The 22,567-nt window shown below is 35.2% G+C and overlaps 2 protein-coding genes across 2 annotated transcripts; one reads left to right on the forward strand and one right to left on the reverse strand.

Moving 5' to 3' along the window:
• Positions 1 to 551: 551 nt before the first annotated feature.
• On the reverse strand, positions 552 to 1,043 carry LOC110880728 (uncharacterized histidine-rich protein DDB_G0274557-like). The gene has a single exon (XM_022129195.1). It carries the CDS (start codon positions 1,041 to 1,043, stop codon positions 552 to 554), a length of 492 nt encoding a protein of 163 aa, XP_021984887.1.
• Positions 1,044 to 13,848: 12,805 nt separating this feature from the next.
• Positions 13,849 to 21,877, forward strand: LOC110884139 (DUF21 domain-containing protein At4g14240). The gene is made up of 13 exons (XM_022131818.2): positions 13,849 to 14,179; positions 14,557 to 14,633; positions 14,902 to 14,985; positions 15,070 to 15,183; positions 15,642 to 15,725; positions 16,186 to 16,257; positions 16,662 to 16,729; positions 17,559 to 17,646; positions 17,755 to 17,828; positions 18,469 to 18,808; positions 19,456 to 19,502; positions 19,599 to 19,680; positions 21,536 to 21,877. Exons 1-13 carry the CDS (start codon positions 13,933 to 13,935, stop codon positions 21,572 to 21,574), a joined length of 1,416 nt encoding a protein of 471 aa, XP_021987510.1. The 5' UTR covers positions 13,849 to 13,932; the 3' UTR covers positions 21,575 to 21,877.
• The last annotated feature ends 690 nt before the right edge of the window (positions 21,878 to 22,567 follow it).

The following is a 22,567-nucleotide window of genomic DNA, read 5'->3' on the forward strand; positions in this document are numbered from 1 at the left end:
AAAAAAAAAAAAAAAAAAAAAAAAAAAAAAAAATCCTAGAAAGCAGCAGTATAGTCGGGGTTGGATCGTACTGTGTAACATAAACACGCTATATTATACCATAAAACATTATAATGCAAATACCGAACAATCTGACTTGGATAAAAGCAACATGTCCACTCTCGGTTGGCCGTTTTACATGTATAGAAAATAAAAAAGAAAAACGCGAAGATAAGCATAGAATAATTCTCTTGATAAATCAATCAGTATCTTAGGCATCGACTTTTATCATTGCTGTAAAGCACAAGTCCAAGATACAAAAAGCTACACACTTTGAATCTATTCGATTCTAGTCATTCATGTGTTAAATCTCTTTATACAATAACATGATACACCATAAAGAATAGAAACCAAAGGTTAAAATTTGACATATATCGCGATACACAAGTACACAACCAAATGTTATGATATTTAACTAGATGAAATAGTTGATGCAAAAATAAAGAGGAAGTGTCTAATTAGAATGACATGTAAGCTAAAGAAGCATAATAATTGTAGGTTTAGTATAGAAATTAGTTCCTTATTCGACTTCCGCATGAATAAGTTATGTTGCAAGCTTTACCAACTATTACAGAATATCTATGAACAGGTCTAGCAAGAAAAGGGGGCATATGAAGAAGGAGCTCACAAACACATTGATCATCAACTTGAGACAACCATTTACAACATTGTTCTTCCACGGGTGTGGCTCTATGCCTATGATGATGACGATGATGATGTGGATGTTGTCGTTGTTGTTTACGCCCATGACCACGCTTGTGGCCATGATCACGATCATGGTCATGGTCATGGTCTTGATCATTACCATTGTCATTGTCAGCGTCAGTGTCATTGTCATGGTCCTCATTATGTACGTGCCTGTGAGCATGCAAATCCATGTGTTCAGGCTCGGGTGTGTCCTCATCGTCAGATGGTGGTGCTGGTGGATCATATGGGGCTCGGGGCGCTGGTGGAGGGATTTGTACGAACGGTAGATATGCACATGCTTGATTAGCAAGGGCCATTTGGTAATTACAAAGCGGGCGAGGAGCAAAAGGGGTAAGTGGTACTATGGGGACTACCTGGCCTTCGGTGTGGGGATGAAGAAAGAGAACGAACACGAAGATAACGGCTTTAAGAATGGTGGATCTAATCATAGTTTCTGTATAATTAAAAAGCGCTTTTTTTTTCTAATGATTGCCTCCACCTATATATATATGCAAATGCATACATTTATATACAAGTATAAGCACAAACTTTGTGTGTTCTTGGGTATGTTTTCTTGTGGGGTGTGTGGAACTAGAAATGGTTAAGATCAAGGTTAAAGTTGTAATTGTGTTTGTCGTCCATATTCATTTTCTTTGCATGAATTTCGGGTAGATAGTGTTTGTTGAAGCATTGTTTACTTCCCACAGGCCCAACCTATTCCTACCACAATTGCAAGTTGCCAAGAAATTGCATCCATAATTTAGGTGGTAGCAAGAAAGAGGCCTCAAACTATTAGAGTCCATTTGTGCAGAGTGTTTTTTTTTTTTTTTTTAATTTTAAAGAATCAAAAGGTGGATAATAATAACAATAGTAATAACAATTGTGAACAATGAAAATGTCCCTCTGCAGGTTCCATTCATCTGTCCAACTTACTTATCTTGCTCCAATTGTTTAAGTGAAAACCACATATGCATAACACATGAAGGGTGAATTTAGAAAAATTAATATATGATAATTAACGACGTATATCTGGATTGGGTCTATATTTGGGCTTAGGCCCTGATGAGATCCAGCCCATTAGGCCTAACCCAACCCAAGTGCTCACCCATATAAGGAAACCTAACTATCCCACATCTCAAGGACTATATATATACACATACTAAGGTCGTGTGTTGAGGAATGTGAAAGGGGGTGTTTATCTCTCCACCTTACCATTTCTTTTTTCATTTTTTTATTACTCACCTTACCACGTCATATATTACCATAACACATCTTAGTGAACTGTGAAACACCCCTGCCTGCATGGTGCCTACGTGACAACACTTTTTATTTCACCTTTCCCATCACCATAACACATAGTCTAACATAGATCTTTACGTGTTTGGTTATGACCCCTTCTAACGGGTTTTCTTCATTTTGCAAATCCATCTCAAACTCGGAAAAGGCTAGATCTGGTCTACACAAGGCAGCCAATGTAGAAGCAATAACCCTTATATGTCTATACTTTCATATAATAATCAATTTTAAGATTTTGTTTTTCCAATCTATTCTCCTTGGAAATAGCTATGATTTACCTGGTGTGAAAGTTTGACCCATCATCCATGTCTTCACTAACATTAGACTATGTGTTATGGGGCGCCAAGGGTGCCACGTGGGCGCGTGATAAAGCCCCAATGTAGCCCCCACATAACATTCTTTTGGTGGTGTGAAGGTGAAAAAAAGTGTGCATGCATGGTGCACGTGATAACACTTTTTTTCAATAAACCACCCCCCCCCCCCCATAACACAGACTTAGTATAGTCACTGATAAAGTATCAACATTTTAAAAAAATATATAGAAACTTATATCACTTATCTAAATCAGGGGCGGACCCAAGCCCACTTCAAGGTGGGCGGGCGCACCCCCGGGGAAAAAAAAATTAGTGTTAAATCCCGTCGAAAATCCCGTCCGCACCCCTTGGAATTTTTCGTCCGCACCCCTTGGAATTTTTCGTCCGCACCCTTGGATTTTTCGACCGCACCCTTGAACGCACCCCTTAGGTAAAAAGTGTTATCAATTTATATTTTAATTTTTTTTTGGCAAACTCTTATTTAAAAAAAAATACTACCTAAATTATGTAACTTTTAATACCTAACTAACTAAACCCAAATACCCATACATTTACCCACTTATAATTCCTAACTAGCTAGCCCACTAAGTCTTAGCCCATTAACCAAACCCAACAATATTTCAAACTATAATAAAATAATTAAAGCCCAAAACCTTTAGAAATTATCTTTCGCTCTCTCTCTCTCTCTTGCGTCCCTGCACTGCCAACGAACAACATCACCCAGCGACAACAGTCCAGCAGCCGGCGACCACCGTAATCAGTCACCATACCACCGTCGTTTGACACCAAATCTAACCGGAATCCGAACACGGGTAAGTTTCTTTGTTATTTTGATGATTTTGGTTGATATTATAGGAGAAAAAAAGGTAATAAAGTTGTTAAATAGGTTTGAAATTTTGTGTGTTTTGACGTTGTTTATTGTTTTTTAGATGATTTTTAGGGTGATTATGTTGTTTATATATTTTTAGGGTGATTATGTTGTTTATATATTTTTAGGGTGATTACAACTAACGTTATGATTTCTAGGCTTGAATAGTTGAAAATTAAAATTGAAACATTCGTTTGTTTTACATGACCATACCCGACCCGACCCGATACGAACCGATTTTTTTACTCATATACCTAGGGACCTAAAATTTTTAAAAATGTTCCGCACCCCCATGGAAAAATTCCTGGGTCCGCCACTGATCTAAATCATATTTAGTATCATTCATCTAGTTACATTCCTGAATAACAACTACTCAAATGTGTTTAATTCATTAATTTCAATAGCAAATGTAAATCTGACAGTACATAACATGCACTATTTGGAATTGCCTACCATGTTGCTGTAGAAGGAATTGATGTAGATGTGGTATTTCCAGCTATTAGATCGTCAAAAGACGGAAAAGACGATGCCATGATGTAGAAAAATTGATTTGAAAGAAAGGTTTAGTGAATCCGAGAGGATGTCGCCACTGAAGACTCAAATATCAGCTGCTCGAGCCGAATGGAGGAAGAGTCTCAGAATGAAGATCTGCAACCTGTAAGAGAACACAGAAAGAGAAAAAAACGTTAGCCTCGTCACAGGGAGGGGGCCTCTTTGTGACCAAGCTCGGGTGTGAGAATAAGTACCGGGTAGTACAGAAAGTGTTCAGTGAGAGGGTTGGAGATTAAAGAGGGAAAGTACAAATTACCCCTCTTTGGAGATTTAAGTGAGGTATTTATACTTGTGGGTATGCTGACGTGGCCCGGGATGTTATGACCGGACCAGTCGTTGTCAGGCGGTTGGGATTGTGAGTCCCTAGTTAGTTATAGAAGATTCTTTGAGCCGGAGGCCTTTTGTGGCCGGAACATGTTCGTTCGAGCCCTGACGTGTAGTGTTTGAAACGGTGATTTAGACGTCACCTTATCAAGCAACATTGTAAAGGATGGTTAAGTGCTTAAATGCTCTAACCACAAGTTATTAACCTAGGGTGAAAGAACGAATGCGAGCACTATACGAAATTGAAATTAATGAATCCACAAGCCTGCCTGGTAAAACTGAATTTCAATATTTTTGATGGAAAACATGTAGTATTAGATGGTCAACAAAGTATAATGGATGGAAGTAATCTTATTATCCAACATCAAGATAGTTTTAGTGACAATCATGATATAAAAAAGAAAACACCTAGTTTATTTACTTCTTTCATGCAACAAGAACTCAAAAAGACTTGAATATGATGCAAAATGTTGAACTATAACTTTGGAGCATTTTCTTTAATAATCAAGAGCTGAGGGACTAAGGGGAGGAGGGGTGGTTCACTGGTGATAGTTTCTATCACTCACAAGCACCAATCAAATTCCACCATGTCAGCAACCATTTTTCTATCACTCACAACCTTTTTTAGTGGGGGTGATCATCACTTATCACCACACCCAACAATTTCCCCCCAACCAACAATTCCACTCACAAAACCAAACCATCACGGCGTTAATTTTTCCACGCGTTATACTTTAGAAAATGCCATCACGCGTTAATTATACGGCGGCGGTAGGAATTTTCAATCTACCACGCGTTATACTTTTGTATAACGTGACCGCCCCGACAAGCCTAATATGCAATAACTCTTTTGTTTAAATATGTCCAAGTAAATAAATTATGAGGGTGTAGTTATAAATAAATTAAATATCAAAATCTCCCACCGACCCTTGTGTATAATTTTGTCAACGATTTGGTCGTTAGTTCTCATGTCCCAAGCCTCACGTGATGCCATTTTTTAATTTTCGAACAATCTCTTTCATTAAAACCGACATTTTCTTATTACAAGTGGATGGAGCCATCTTTTTCATTAAAACCGACCTGTTTTTTTTAATTACAGGTGGAGATGCAATCCTATTTGGATCGTAAGTTTATCACTTTATTGATAAACATTGAATTCTTAATTTAAAGAATACAAAGTTTATAGTTTTAACAAACTGAAGATCATTGGGTTCACTAAAAAGTGGTGACGGTGGGGAACCGACTCAAACGAATTCTGATTAGACTCATTTTAGTACGTAGGAATCAGGGCCATTCCAACATTTTTGGAGGCCCTAAGCGAGCTACAAAGTCAGGGCCTTATTGTTGGTATAAATGAATTGAGATTGAGATTTGAGACATTGAATAACCAGAGCGATGATTTTATCTAATATCGGCCCTAATTTCGCTCAATCCGCAATCAATTTCACATTGCTTACTCAAAAGACGCCAACGAGGGTTGATGTGTTGCTTACGTGGACAGTGCGGACCCCTTGTGTAAAATCCTAAATATTGGCCTTGTTTTTGGGTGGCCCTAGGCCTTAACCTAGGTTGATAAACCTTACGGGCCGGCCCTGGTTGGAATCGGCTCGTCGATCTCTAACTAGGATCCCTTAACCCTAAAACCTAAATATATTAGGGTTTGGCTTTTAGGGTTTTGTATTAGGGTTTTGCTTTAGGGTTTAGCATTTTAGGGTTAATCATTATTATTTAGGGTTTAAGGTTTAGCTTTGGGGTTTAGCTTTTAGGGTTTATAGTTTAGATTTTACGGTAGCCTCTTTGTTTAGCTTTAAGGTTTGGGGTTTGGGGTTTAGGGTTTATGGTTTAGGGTTAAGAGATCCTAATTAAGATTCGACGAGCCAGTTCCAACGCCGCTGGAATGAGTCTAATCAAACTTCGTTTAAGTCGTTTCCACATTATTCCCCACTTTTTTAGTTTTCCCAATGAAGCTTCCCTTAACGAACTATCCTATTTATTGTGTTAAATTAATATAAGATTAGTTACATAAGTAGTCTATATGGATTGGATTTGGTTAAATGTTTGAGGTCTAAGTTTTTAAAATTGTATGTTTTAGTTACAATTTTTAACTATAAGAGATCGACACCCCCGTTAAGCATTATGTTAAATTGTAGGACCGTTTCGAGACCTGACGAGTCGATCAGAAGAGCGCTTAGACTGAATCAGAGGCGGAATTCATTGATTCGGTCTTCGTATAGCTTGATTTCACTATTTAACGTCTCGTTTATTGATTAATCAACTGGTTACAAGCTCTGGAGACAAATTGGCAGGGCTTCGCCTAACCGAACAAGACCAACCACTCCCTCCATACAGATTCGCTCAAGCTACCTATTTATAGGCTCCTGGATCCGCTTATACGACATGTATGGTTCGCTTATATGACCTGGATGGTTCGCTTATATGGACATGTCCATATAAGCGAACCTCATGTGTACACATAAGCGGACCTACACCACTATGTACATATGAGCGAACCTAACACTCTAAACACGTACAATCTCCTGTTTTCTCGTACAATGAGCCCTAATATATCATTCTAATACTAAGACTTGATCCAAGACGAAATCAACAGATGAAGTGTACCAACAGACTCCCCCTCAGATGTTGATGGAGTCGTTTATCAAGTCTTTGGCTGCTTCCTATCTGTACTTTTTTTAGTCTTGATCAATCTCTAGGCTCTTCAACTTTGGTCTTCTTCAGGAAATTCTCCTGGAATCATTTGAACTTCAGGAACTTCTGCCTGGAATAATGTGCCTGAATCTTTCTCTGGCTATAACTTTCATCAGACTTCCCCTATCATCATGCTGGGATCGCCGTCTGGGATTTGTTACCACCATTGAAATCAACTCCTGGCTTTTCTCTGATCAGCTCAAATATCTACAAAAACCTCAAACACTTATAAGAACATTTTCAGATTTATCATTAAACAAACCTATGAAGATTTAAAAGTAGGTTAACATTCAACCTAAACTTCAAGTTTAATGAACCATTTATTCGTTTTAAAATCTTCAAGTTTTCACACTCTCTCTCCCAAACCACAAGTTCAACATGTTTAGCACTTGAAATGAAGAAAATCAGCTCTTCACACTCTGTTGTCGAAAATCTTTTTGGAATTTTCAAAATTTCAAAATAAAAACACAATATTTTTGAATTTTTGAATAAGATGAAAAACCAAAACAAAACAACAAACAAACACTATTTTTGAGAGATTGTGTAAGAGGATCATATCAGATTTTGAGACATATCACTAACACCGTTGATCTTGATTAATCAGTATATGTTAAAAACAAATTCACTTCTGATTGTCAGTATTGTGGTCCACTTAAACCTCTACACAAATTTTCAATTGATTCAAGATACGTATTTAATGTTTTTAGAACTTAAACTTATTTGCGTGTCCCACCACTTGAATATACTCCCGTATCCAGATCCCAATATTCTGATTTACAGGTAAGAATATACTACGAATGATATCTGTATATAAATTAGGTGATATGCGAAAACTGAGGGATCTCAGGTCGATACTTCTGTATGCGTAGAGAGATATCAGTTTCGACTTCAAGGTGTGTCCCCTTTAGGAGATCTTTTAGCTACAACAACTGATTATCAATTTTATTGTCTAATCAGCTGAGGGCTTTATGCTATGTTTCAAGCATATTGCAGCAAGTATTATCCGGGGACTAGGTCAGAACTTCCATTCAGCAGAAGTCCCGTGATAATACCCCAGACATCATTGAGTAAAACACCTAGTATATCAGAATAAGAAACCTTTCAAACGAGATTTCAGGGGTTACCTATATATCCAAGTAGAGTTCCCCACAAAATAACCAAGTTTGAATTTAGGTTTATATCTCGAATACAATTTACTAACAATGTGAAGTCTACTGACACATCATTAGTAAGACTTGTTTAAAACCATTTTTGACTTTACAAATCTCTAGCATGCTGTGATAGTCCACCGATGTACTATCATCTCCTCTTTTTGCAACAAAACTCATTTTCATTTTTCAATTTTTTTTTTTAAATTTTTCAAAATTTTATTACTCCCCCTAAAATCAAAATATGTTTCAATTTTGATTTTCCGAGGAAAAATTGAAAACAAACTATACAAGAAAATTGACAACATTATGTGAATTACCTCAATTCACCAATCTCATGCAAAAACAATCAGAACTCCCCTCACAACAAACTATTTTCCCATTATGATTTCAAAACACTTAAGTTTGTTTCAATCAAAATGGTTTTGCCAGAAAAATTAGTTTGTTTACCAACCATTTGTAGGTTCGGGGTTATCTCATCATCTTATTTTCTTCAAACATTTTTAAAAATTTATCATTTCCAGTTTCAAAATTCAAACAACATTTGTAGAAAATCAAGTACAACTTAATGTCCCTAATTTACCACATTTGAGGCGAAAAATCATCAAAGTGAAATTTCTCAAGAAATATGCCGATTCATGTTCCACTTTTACCAACCTGGGAACTCCGGCAAGTCAGGTTTTTCTATTTAAACAGATTCACCCAAGCCTGACGGTCCTTGGGTGATTTCGAATTCTTATTCAACAGCGGTGGAAAATTTTTCTCATCCATAGTTAAACCAGAATTCTCCTTTTTTACCTCAACCATTGGCTCCTCTGGTTTTGACGAACCAGAATCATTGCCCGTAGGTGGCTTGTCTGACTTTGACCTGTCACATTCATCGCCTACCATTTTCTTCTTCCTCTTTTCCTCTTTTATCCTCAGATTTGTATCTGATGAATTCATCTCGTTTGACTTTGCAGCCGAAGAAGTTGATTCATCAGAACTCTTATTCTTTCCAACGGATGAACCCGAAGACAAAATCTTCTCAAGATACTCTCTTGCTTTCTTTCTTTTCTTCCTCAGTCTGTCTTTCTGCCCCTGTGAAAGTTTAACTTTCTTTTCTTGAATTGACTGTTCTTGAACTTTAGGTTTCAGAACCTTCTGTTCCTGGGGCTTGACTTTGACTGGAATCTTTGCCACTTTCTGAGAATTAACCCTCAATCTTTCACTTGATTTCCTTAGGCAATCTCTGGCAATGTGACATTTGATGTTGCAGTTAAAGCACCTCCTGGTCTCATAACTCCGATACTGGCAGTTAACAGCAATGTGTCTGTGATATCCGCAACTGTAACACACTCTGTTATCGTACCAATCACCATTTTGAGTCCAAACGCTCAGATCAAAGCATTGTTTGGCTTGGTGATATTCCTTTCTCAAATTTGCTGAATTTGGCTTTGAAGCACTGTGGTCCGACCTGCACCACTTATTACCAACAATTTTTGAATTTTCATTTTTTACTTTTTGTAATTTTTTCTTTTGATTGGATGATCGATCTGATGAACTTTTATTATCTTTTTGTTTCTGTTCCACTTTCTTCTTCAAAGGTTTCTGTTTAGAACATTCACCTTTTTCAGTTGATTGTAGAACAGTTTTCTGAAATTTTTCTTTTAAATTTAAAAACAATTTTTGTTTTTCAATTTTTTCATTTACATCATCAGATTTTTCATCGCAATCTTCAACTTTGACATTGTCAAAGTTTGTGACATCGTCACTTATTGGAACTGAATTGATCGGTTTTGGACAGGGGATATTCAAAAACTCAGATGAAGTCACAAAACCTTTCAATTTCTTTTCAAGTTCCTCAATTTTGTTCCTCGAATTCTCAGCTTCACTTTCAAGCCGAGATATTCTCCCAAAATGAGTCTTGATTGTTTCTTCATTCTCATTCTTCAAATTTTCAAGAACAAACTTTTCATTTTCCAAAATTTTTATCTGTTCTTGGAATTTTGATTCATTTGCTTTCAAATTCTTGTTTTCTAGCTTAATCCAGAAATCCTCATCTTCTAAAGATTTCTTTTTGCTTTCAAGCTCTTTTTCCAACTCTTCAATTTTCTTTCTAGCACATTCACATGCTTTTTCAAGTTTAATAATTTTCTGAAGATGGGAATTAATCAATTTTTGCTTTTCAATGTTGTTTTGACTAAAAACATTTCTCCCATCTTCAAGAATTTTCATTTGATTTTGAAATTCTTTTTCACTTCTTGGTTTTTCAAATGTCAAACTGTTCAAATTACTTAACAGTTTGTCATTTTCATCTTTCAGTTTCTCACAATTGTCTTTCAGAATAAGAATTTGCTTGTCATCAGTCTGCTTCTCATCTTTCAACTTCTTGACCTCTAATGCCAATCTTTCCGCATCTTTGACAAGTTTGTCATTGTCAGTCTTAAAGTTGACACATTTGAGGCACACTGATTCAGAACTTGAAGATTCATTCTCCACAGATTCTTCTCCCTTCGGGGTATCCTTTGTTTCCATCTTGTATGTTCCTGCACGAAAGAGTTTAACAAAATCAATAGGATTCATACTATCATCAATATAACATTTCCTTTTGATATCATATTTCAGAATATTCTTTGTTGCAAGAAACCCACTAACTCTTTCATCAATTTCAGTAAGTACATCCAACTCCAATTTATTTAAATTCTTTTCCATTTCGTTCACAAAGTCTCTCCTTTTCTTATCTTCCTTACGAACCTCTGCTTTAACCTCATTAAAGAACTGATGTGGATAAAGCTCTTGAAAAAAATATTTCTGTTTTAGCTCAACCATAAACTCATCCCATTTAGCAGGTAATGCAGTTGTCAATTTCGATATATGCTCATCATTTGTCATTCTAATACCTGTTCTCCACAAATTGTCCGTTAAAATTTTAAAACGTGTTTCCATCTCATTCAACGTTTCATCCTTTTGACATATGAAAAGTTCAAAACTTTTAGTCCAAATGTCCTTACTCACATTCCTAAAATTGTTATCCACAGTTCTCATATACCAACTATTTAAACATTCAAGATCATTGTTTTCCTGCTCATCAAACCTCATTGTCATTTTATCGATAATCCCGACAAATCTTATGTGAACACAAAAGCGAACCACCAAGGATGATAGAAAAGCGGACCCTCAGTTGTTCCTAAAAGCGGACCAGAATGTTCACCCGAGCGGACCCACTTGGTTCAAGTAAGCGAAACTGGTTTGTTCACAAAAGCGAACCACAATCAGTTCTATAAGCGGACCTGATCAGTAACTATGAGCGAACCAGAACAACCTTATGAGCGAACCACAATTATGCCTGTTCGAGCGGACCCTAAAAGCGAACCTAATACAGTTTCGAGCGGACCAATCTGATTTTGGAGCGGGCCTATACTCAAAATGTATCTAAAAGCGGATCTGATGTAAATTTTGGAGCGGACCAGACCAAAATAATGTCCCTAAAAGCGAACCTTTAGAGCGAACCTAATATGATGCCGTAAAAGCGAATCTAAGTTCGAAGGTCATTTTATCCAATTTTTGTCCGTATTTTGGTCCGAAACATTCCAGGGTTTGTCACTGTGCTATTGCGCACAATCCTTGAAATTTTGAGCCGTTTTTTACCGTTGAAAGTGTCTGAAATGATGAAAGAAGGTGTAGAAATCAGAATTTTGAGCGAAAATCGAGCTAAACGGTAAGAACTCTTCCTCCTGAGCTCTGATACCACTTGTAGGACCGTTTCGAGACCTGACGAGTCGATCAGAAGAGCGCTTAGACTGAATCAGAGGCGGAATTCATTGATTCGGTCTTCGTATAGCTTGATTTCACTATTTAACGTATCGTTTATTGATTAATCAACTGGTTACAAGCTCTGGAGACAAATTGGCAGGGCTTCGCCTAACCGAACAAGACCAACCACTCCCTCCATACAGATTCGCTCAAGCTACCTATTTATAAGCTCCTGGATCCGCTTATACGACATGTATGGTTCGCTTATACGACCTGGATGATTCGCTTATATGGACATGTCCATATAAGCGAACCTCATGTGTACACATAAGCGGACCTACACCACTATGTACATATGAGCGAACCTAACACTCTAAACACGTACAATCTCCTGTTTTCTAGTACAATGAGCCCTAAGATATCATTCTAATACTAAGACTTGATCCAAGACGAAATCAACAGATAAAGTGCACCAACATAAATTAATGTAAAACTAGTATTATGCTCTCAGCGTTGCAGGGGTGTAAAATCGTGCTAAGTAACAACCCAACAATGACCAAAACCGGGAAAAAAGATAAAATAAAAACACAATTTTTAACACCATGTGACGTAAAAAGTAGACGAATTCGAATTTATACCGACATTATTAGAAAGCCGATGGGGTAAAAAAAAACTGAGGGACTAAATGTGACTATCAAACACCGTGCTAAATAGTAATTGAACGAAAGAACAGAAAGCCTGAGGGACCAAATATGACCACTAAAAAAACATGTTAAGTTGCAACCAAACGATAACCAAATTCACGAAAAAGTATAGAACGAAAACTAATAAAAAAACTAAACTCGTTTGACTTTTATGGCAAATATATAATAGAATCAAATTGTTGTTACAAAACTAAAAAAAAAACTCTAAAGTTTACTTTGTTAAAAAAAAAAAAAACAAACAAAACAAAACAAAAAAAAAAAGAGTTTGAAAAAGTTTTGTGGCTAAAACAAAAAGCAAACAACATTACTATTTCTCATTGTATTAGAAATTAATACATATATATATGAATAACTAAAGTAATCTTTATAATAAAAAATAAAAATGGAAAAAGAAAAAAAAAACTCTTCGTCTCCTCACTCCATTCTCGAAGGTTTCCCATCTTTCTCGAAAGGATTCGAATAACTGTGACTCCGCCTAATTTTTTAACAACAAATTTAATTTTTATTTCTTGTGGAACTTGAACCCATAATCTCCCCAACTAAGGTGTTTCTAGAAGTTTTGTTTCTCTAGTTGGGCCACCAACCCTAATGATAACTCCCGCCTAATGCCACACTTAGGGTTAGGCCACCAACCCTAAGTGTCTTTGGGTTTATCCGCCTCAAACCTAAATTATAAGCTAAACGAACACTTCATGAATATAAATTAACCAAACAAACATAAATGAACACAAGCGAACGTATATTAAGGATCACATATGAATGAACATAACCGAAAGTTCATGAATGAAAAAAGTACGTGTTCATTATCATTTAGTGAATTTGTTTTACTAAATGAACATGAAGTTTTTTTTTTTTTTTTTTTTTTCAAATATCTCATGAACATTTGGTTAATTTGGATTTCATAAATGTTCGGTTAATTTACAATAATCAAAATTTCTCTAGCCACCAACATACCGTTTTCAGTTACACTTTCAACTAGTTGCGTAAGATATGACGTAGCTTGTTTCTAGTTGCGTAAGTGGAAACTGTGAAAAAGAAAGCTAGTGGGACCCTTTGGCAGTTAAGAGGCAACGACGTCGTTAGGGGATGCGGAGTGGTGGGCGGCAAAAGGAGTTTACCGATCGGCAATGGGTGGCAAACCATTGCCAACCCATTTGCCACATTCATGTTTGCCGAAAATGGTGAGAAACCGGTGAGCCAACACCGCTGCGGCAAAGGGAAGAAGAGGAGAGAGAGAGGGGTGTAGGGTGGGGTCCATTCCAATCTCAACCAATCACATCTTTTTTCCTTTTTTTTATTTAAAAAGTTTACCACTCCACCAAATGTTTAAACCATTGCCAACATTTTTCACCAAAGTTTAAACACTTTTGCCTAATTGACATGGCGCGCTCTCATTGGTCGGTTTTTTGGTTTGCCACTTTAAAGTGTTTAACCACTCCTTATACCCTTACATGAGCGGCAACTTGTTTACTTGCTTCCATTCTCTACACAATTTTCCACATTCTTACATCTTCAACTACTTGTCTAACTTGCGTCTTAATTCAACACACTTGCAAAAAATGAATCTACTAACCCTAGCTGCCGGCTCCGGTAGTGTCGCCGGCGCTCCGGCGAGTTTTACAGTCATCGATTCGAACACTATCGCGTTCGGAAACCCTACGTGGTTCATTTACGCCGGCGTTTCGTGTGTTCTTGTGCTATTCGCCGGAATTATGTCCGGTCTTACCCTAGGGTTGATGTCTCTAGGAGTTGTTGAGCTCGAGATTCTTCAGCGGAGTGGTACGGACAGAGAGAAGAAGCAAGCAGGTAGCATTTCGTCGTTATGTTATCGAATTTGATTCATTTGTTTTGTATCCAACTGTTGAAAGTTTTACACGAATCTGTATTGCAGTATTTGTTAATTTGTTGTATTAAGCGTCTACCTAACACACGGCTATGTGTTAGGTAGGATTTGATTTTTTTTTATTCGATATTGAATTTTAGGTTTTCGAGAAATTTATTTTAATTCGATATGTAGAGTATGGGAAGTTAAATAGTATGGTAGCTTCTAATTTGATGATTATTCTATTAATAGCATGTGATAATTAGTCTCTGCATTTCAAATTTGTATGATTACTATGTTATTCTTGTGTTTTTTGGATTAATACTTTGCGATTAATGACGGTAATCTGCTTTCGATACAGCTGTTATCCTACCAATTGTTCAAAGGCCACATCAGCTTCTTGTAACATTGCTGTTGTGTAATGCTGCGGCCATGGAGGTCGGTTCAACGTATTTTTGGTTATGTTTGTTGATAACAAGTTTGATTTGAATCGTTTTATATGGTAGCATCGGTACTTATAGGCTATACTAGCATTTTTATCTTGTTGTGACTTCCATATGAGCTATTGCATTTCTTGTTGTTAGATACAATAGAACTTTTCGGTTGTATATGTTATGGAATATACGGCTTATAAACTTCACTTGTATTGTGGTGTTGTACCTCTTTGTATTAATACTCACTAAGTTCCCATTTTAATTGTTTACAGGCTCTGCCTATTTACCTGGAAAAGATTTTTCATCCAGCTGTTGCGGTGTTGTTGTCTGTGACTTTTGTACTGGCTTTTGGAGAGGTATTTAATGGTGTAGTTTGATAGTCTCTCTTGATACGGTAAATATATTTGCATGCTTAAGACTAAAAGTATGTACCATACCAGGTAATTCCACAAGCAATATCAACAAGATATGGACTTGCTGTGGGTGCTAATTTTGTAGGGCTTGTTCGGCTTTTAATGGTCATTTGCTATCCGATTGCTTATCCTGTTGGAAAGGTGATTTCAAGCATGTTTCTTTAATAGATAATTTATCCTTGGCTCTTTGCTTTTTAGCTTATGGGAAGAGTAAAAGCTTCTTGAATAGTTGAATGTGTCACCACCTACTTGTTTTTGCTAACTTGTGAATGCCTAAATAGTTAATATTCAAAGTTTTGATTGCTTATTTTTGTGATTTATAAGTCTTTTTAGCTAAACATGAACACAACCACTCACGTGGCTTTTATTTAAGCATATCACAACTAGGCAATTATTTCATGTGCTATGTGCAACTTTTTTAAGTATAGACCATTTATATGACTAAGCGTCCATGTTAGAAAATTCTGTCTAATTGAATTGTTCGTATAGTTTTTTATCTAAGAAATTTTTACTAACTTAATATCTCTCGATTTTTATATATATAACTACTTTGGAGAAGGTTTACCAGCATCTAATATTAAAGTTCACAAAATATGCAGATTTTAGATGCTTTAATCGGGCATAATGATACTATGTTTCGGCGTGCCCAGTTGAAAGCACTCGTCTCCATTCACAGCCAAGAGGTAAATATTCTACATTCTTGTTTAGTTGTTTATGGTGTAAAGCTATGAATTGACTAGAGGTGGCAAGTTCAAACCGTTCAATTATAAATTATAAATGGGTCAATTTGGGTTATGTTTTATCTCAAATGGTTCAAATCAAGAAACTTTAATGGGTTGGACTGGTGACACGGGCTGAAAGTCAGCCAAGGCCATGGTAATAACATATGTTTTTTTGTAATCATAAAAGTAGCAAACTGATTATCATAATAAGCTAAAGAGATGCCCAAGAAGTGTTTGGAGGTCAGCCCAACTCGATTATGACGTACTATAAGTGACCCGTTCCAACCTGAACCTATTTTGACCGTCACTTAACTGCCCGACCTGCCCTTCTTACTACCTCTAAAGTTATATTATCCTTTTGTTTGTTTTGCACTAATTTGTATTATCCTTTTGTTGTCTTTATTCAAAAAAATCATGACAGGCTGGTAAAGGAGGTGAACTTACACATGATGAGATTACAATCATAAGTGGAGCGCTTGACTTGACAGAAAAGGTATACTCCGCAGTAAATAACTAAATATATCATTGTAAAATTTCTTTCACTAATGTTTCCTGTAGAAAGGCAATTTCTTTAGAGAAGGCTTATAGTTAAACAATATCTTAGTAATTGTTCTTTTAATCAATTCGGTTCTGGTATATTTCTTTTTAGCCAAATATATCCGATCTTTTTCCTTCTTTTTGATTACAATCCACTCACACCGTTACGTGTGATTACTCAATCTTTGCCCTTTAACTTTTTAATTGAACGATCCAGTTTGGTTATCTTGTTGTGTGGTTCTCAAATGAGCTTTCTCCTATTACAATAACACCCTAAATAGTTGCTTTTCGGTTGTGTTTATCTATATCTTTTTATAAATATGGTGATGACATTTATATAACATCTGGAAATCTGTGCAGACTGCAGAGGAGGCCATGACTCCTATTGAATCAACGTTCTCTCTGGATGTGAATTCAAAATTGAACTGGTGAGTTCCACTGCTTTTGTTTTTTTTCTTATTTTTATCAATCAACATAGTGATAGCGAAGCGATAGGCTCCTATATACCAGTATAATGATCTATCACTTATATGATATAGCCCAAATTTATCATATACTTATTATATATGTTGTAAAAATATTTTTTTAAGCTATCACAAACTAATCACCATGCATGCATAACCACATTATTAGGATCACCTAAAATATGATGAGAATCGCGAGAACCGCATGATGCACTTGTACATAGTGCATAAATATTAACGGAAAGTAGTGGGAGAGAGAAACAGAGGCAGTTCCCGTCTTGTGTATCACATTCAAAGTGGTAGGTACAAATGCATTATGTGGTTCTTCTCAACATATTATTGATTCTTAAATAGTCGCCTCTCTCTCTCTATATATATATATATGTGTGTGTGTGTTTGTGTGTGTGTGACTTTCTTCTACTAGCACCGTCCTTTTTCTCCTTGAGCAACACACAGATGACAAAACCTCGTTACGTTGTAGAAAGGGAAAAAAATCTAGACCCATTGTTACACCATAAGCATCAAACACACTTTTTTCCCAATTTTTAAACTACAAATACAAAGCAAACCCAATTTAAAGGCCTAAAAATCCACCCTTCACATTGTTATCAATTTCTAAGTACATAATAATAAACGAAAGTACATGTCCTTATAGTGTTCACATAATAATTTAATCATATCTTTTATCAGGGTAGACATTTTTTAACCTTTTGTCAGTGTTAATCTTTGGTGCTCTGCAATATTTGACCATTATGAACACACTGTGTATTTATGTGTACCTGATATTGTGTAGGGAAGCATTTGGAAAAATCCTTGGCAAAGGCCATAGCCGTGTTCCTGTGTATTCTGGGAACCTAAAAAACATCATCGGACTTTTACTCGTATGTTTGGAAGATCTACATAGTATCTCAACTTTTTCTAATATTCAACTTCTTAAATGAGCATTATTTTTTGTAAAGTTGGATTTTCTCTGTATATCCACCTTGTAGGTGAAAAGCCTTCTTACAGTTAGGCCAGAAACAGAGACTCCAGTTAGTGATGTTTCTATTAGGAAAATCCCCAGGCAAGTTTGTTCTCTACTCAAGTGTTTATTGGCTTTTTTTTTGTTATAAAAATCTTCTTGAGGGTTTATGGTGTATTTAACAAACTGACTTTCTGTGATTAATCGATTAAGTCCCTAAAGTTTCATTTTTTTTTCTTTTTTTGTTATATTCAATCATATATAAAAGGGGAAATGTTGAGAAAACTCTAATAACCTTCTGTTAATATATCACATAAGTATTTGGACTTTAGTTTTACATAATAAATCGGTTAAAAGTATAAGAACTCGATGAAAAGAATCCTCATGAATTTATTGTTACAAGTATGTCCTTTTTGCACGTTTAAGTGCTTAATTATAATGACAATAAAAAACAGTAAACATGGCCTTTTTTGCATGATTGAGTCTCTAAAATTTATATAAATGGCCATCTCATGGGTTTTTTTTAAGTTGTATAGGACTTAATCATGCATAAATGAAGTCTAGGGATTTATATGTTTGAATAGGAAAAATAGACTTTAGTAAGTAAACTATGTTCTTTTAAAACTGCAATCAACATCTGTAAAGTGTAAATTGGCTAATTGGGGAAAGTTAGTTGTTTAAATTCAAAAATAAATTCTTCTTAATCATATAATTTGACTAATTCTATAACTTTATGTTTCAGGGTTCCAGCAAATATGCCATTATATGACATCCTTAATGAGTTTCAAAAGGGTGGCAGTCATATGGCAGCAGTGGTTAAAGTACAAAACAAGAATCATCCGCCTGCTGATGTTGGTGATCTGAAATTAGTAGGCAAAAATCCAAATAAACATTCACAACTAACTAAACCATTGTTGCCCAAGCTTGAAGAAGAATCAGATTTTGTGGTCAACATTGACAAGACTTCAAAGTCAACCACAGGCCTCACACCAAAATGGTCAAAAGATTTTACTGATGGTGTTGAAGATGGTGAGGTCATTGGGATTATTACCCTAGAAGATGTTTTTGAAGAGCTTTTACAGGTATAACTTACTCGTGTCTTTTTAAATGTTTAAAATTTCATAATATCATATTTATTTGGAGTGTAATTGCGAGCTGAGTCGCTACTGAGCTACTCGAGATCGGCTTGCTGAAAGCTCAAATCGAGCCAAGCTTAAACGAGTCTATAATTTATTTAAATAAATTATATTTATATTTAATATAATTAAATATATTACATAATATATGTTAATTATTAATATATATACTATAAAAATATTAAATATTTAATAATAATAAAAGAGTCGAGCTCGAACTTTAGATATACAGCTTGAAATGAGCCAAGCTCGAGCTTAGGCTTACACCCCTATTATTTATCATTTTAAAACTCTTAATTATCATGTTTACCTATTTTATAGTAAATAAATAAGTCGTTTTGTTTTACTACTTGATAAACAAAAAATAAAATAAAGGTATTACTGTGAATCTCTCAGAGTAACTGATCTTATGTTATTTACTATGGGTCAAGTAAATTTTTATTCTTTTTTGTTTTGGAAGGGTAAATATGATATTGTGAATATAAAAGGTTATATATGAAAATTAGAATTTAAGAAGGATATAGGTCAGTTATCCTTTTTTCCTTTATATTTTGGTACAAGTTTTGCTAAAACAGTTTTCTTTTATGATGCAGGAGGAAATTGTTGATGAAACTGATGTGTATATAGACGTACATAAAAGGTGTGTGTACATCTTATTTCAATTGTTGCTTTGACATTTCTACTAAAACTAAATGCAGACTCACTTTGCTTGAACATATTTTATAAATTGTTGTAGAATACGGGTGGCGGCTGCTGCTGCTGCTTCATATGTGGCCCGAGCTCCTTCTACAAGAAGGCTAGCCACTCAAAGATCCCTGGTATGTTTTTATCATATTGTGCGGATCAAGCTCATTAATTTTGTTATACATCTGCTTAATTCCTGCTTAAAAGTAGTAAGTAGTTAAGTTGCCATCCCATCTCGCTTATGTTTCATAATGCATAACTCATGCATCTTTCAGAAGCAGTTTAACTTAAATATGATTAATAATTAAGTTATGAAACTATTATTAAAATAAAGAATTTTTTTTCTGGATTTTGAAATAATTAATATATGAAATATGATAATAAAACTATTATTACAATAAAGATCCAGTTTTTCTAATAAATTAATTTAGAGGCCTACAGGTATCATGCTTCTTTTAATTAAGTTTATCAGTTTTGCTAGTTTGACCCAACGCGTGAATCATTATAAAAACAATCTATTACAATTTCAATAATATTTGTTTTTTAAAGCCTAACAACTTCTCAACTTAGTTAAGTTTTAGTTTTTCGATTATTAATGTGATAATATTATGCATGTGATCATAATTAGCACATTAATAATGAATTAAAAAAGAACAAATTTGGATGAAAACGCGTCAACGGGTCAACCCAACCACTCAGCCCATTTGAACCCATACTAAGGGGGTGTTTGGGATTGCGTTTTCAACCTGATTATTTGATTATTGTGTTTTGAAATCGCAAAAAATCTATTTTGAGTGTTTGGTAAAAAATTAATAAAAAGTGATTTTTTACGTTTTGTAGAGTTCAAAACGTGATAATCCATAAGTAGGTCACCCCTTGCTGCAGGAAAACGTGATAATCCAAAAACTGATTTTTTACGTTTTCACTTATGTATTTTTTTAAAATATATATACTTGCCAAACACTCAAATAGTTGATTATCTGATTATTGTGATATCAAACAACATAATCAAATCCAAACAATGTTGATTATCTGATTATTGTGATATCAAACAACATAATCAAATCCAAACACTATCTTTCTGCAGCACGTTTTGTTACAGCTAATTATCTGATTCTGATTATTGAAAACGCATAATCTATTTTCAAAACTCAACCCCAAACACCCCCTAAAAGAAACTTGTTTCAGCCCGAGTCCGGGTTGACCCATTACTCACTCAGTTCAACCCACCAAGTTTTGCCAATTCCCCAATTTTATCCCATTTCATTTCAAATACATCCTTTTTTGAGCATGGAGGTAATTGACAATAGGGTTGTGAATTTCTGACACGACCAAAAAACACGACACGAACCTAACACAAAATTCGTGGGTTTGGGTTTAGTCTAAACGGGTTCGGGTCAGTTTCAGGTTGAACCCGTGTACCCGTTTAGCTAAACGGGTCGGGTTTGGGTCAAACCGGTCGGGTTGGCGGGTTGACCCGTTTAACCCATTTATACTATTTGTTATATTTTTTTACAATATGTTTTATGTTATAAATTAAATTGAATGTGTATTTTATGCCATAATTATAACCTAAAAAAGATTTGACATAAACTTTTTTAATTTAAATGTAATTGTAATATATACATTTGTGTTTTTTGTAGTAATTTTAATTTTAATATATTAATCTGCGGAAAAACATAAAAAAGTTCAGGTTGAACACATCATGTTCGGGTCAACCCAAGAATACATGGGTCGTGTTCGGGTTCATATGTATGACACGATTTTCAAGTTCGGGTCATGTTCGGGTTCATATTGTATGACACGATTTTCAAGTTCGGGTCATGTTCGGGTTTGTTTAAAATTTTCGGGCCCGGGTTGGGTTGAACCTGCCAACCCGCGAACATGACCCGTGTAGCACCCCCTAATTGACAGTGATATTTGTAGTTTGTATATTGTAACTTGTAACTGATCATATTGATTTTGCTGTTGAAATGTGTCAATTGCCAGGGACTCAAAGAAGACAAGGACAACCCACCCCTGTTGTAATGGTTAAATCTGACCATCTGAAAGGATGATTAAAAGCGAAATAGCTAAAATCGTAAAAGAACTTTAGAGCGATCTTTGTCCGTTTCCGTTTTTACTATTACGGTCAAAGCGCTATCAATAATACTAACATCTTACTATTGCTCATACTATCTGGTTTGGTACCTTCAATACCACACTGAATGATCGGGTTTCAAATAGAACCCTTGATTAGATAATTCTTAAATCAGTCAAGACTTTAAACATTTGAAATGTCATCTCATCAATTTATGATCTATTTGATATACTATAAACAATTTTGAGGGATTTTGGTGTATAATTAGATTATAGAAAATATATATTGTATCCTATCATTCTCTTCGTTTTCGTTAGGCTCTTTTAATGCCTTCTGGATTGCAAAATTGCAGCAAATTAACCCATGCAAATGTTGTCTATTTTCTTTCTTTTTTATAGATAAATTAACTAAGCTTGAAAAATGGATGGGTCGGGTTTATATGAAAACGAATTCCAAGTCGGAAAGGGTAATACTTTAGTACGAGTCAAAACAAATTGGGTTGGGTTGATTCGCAAACATTTTTTTTTTCTAAATGAATATGAAGAAAGAAAAACGTAATGGATTGCATGGATCAGAATAGTCTCAACCCCGTTTAGTCACTTTACGATTTAGATAAATTAGTAATTAGACTCAATAAACAGTTAACTACAACACAAAATGTTACGCTTAGAGTACACGTGGCAAGTTCATACCATTACTTATAAATTGGTCAATTTCGGGTTATCTTTAAGTTAAAAGGGTAAAACTTAATGTAAGCTACGAGAGAAACACGTTGAAAGTTTTTAAACTATATTGTTGGTACGTAAAACATCGTAGATCATATTTTGAGTTTCAAATTACTGTTGCCATGATATTTAACACGCTAATTTCTTTTTAAAGAAAAAATAACACGTTATAAGTGACTTGAGAGTGTTTTTGTTGATATAGGCGACAACTAAAAA

This window comes from Helianthus annuus, chromosome 10 (assembly GCF_002127325.2).
Source record: "Helianthus annuus cultivar XRQ/B chromosome 10, HanXRQr2.0-SUNRISE, whole genome shotgun sequence".
Taxonomy (NCBI): domain Eukaryota; kingdom Viridiplantae; phylum Streptophyta; class Magnoliopsida; order Asterales; family Asteraceae; genus Helianthus; species Helianthus annuus.

Excerpts from the sequence above, each read along its gene's own strand:
- LOC110884139 (XM_022131818.2), top strand. The coding sequence starts at position 13,933 with ATGAATCTACTAACCCTAGCTGCCGGCTCCGGTAGTGTCGCCGGCGCT. Across the intron at positions 14,634-14,901 it reads GTAATGCTGCGGCCATGGAG|GCTCTGCCTATTTACCTGGA; the intron begins GTCGGTTCAACG and ends AATTGTTTACAG. Across the intron at positions 19,503-19,598 it reads TATATAGACGTACATAAAAG|AATACGGGTGGCGGCTGCTG; the intron begins GTGTGTGTACAT and ends AAATTGTTGTAG.
- LOC110880728 (XM_022129195.1), bottom strand. The coding sequence starts at position 1,043 with ATGGCCCTTGCTAATCAAGCATGTGCATATCTACCGTTCGTACAAATC.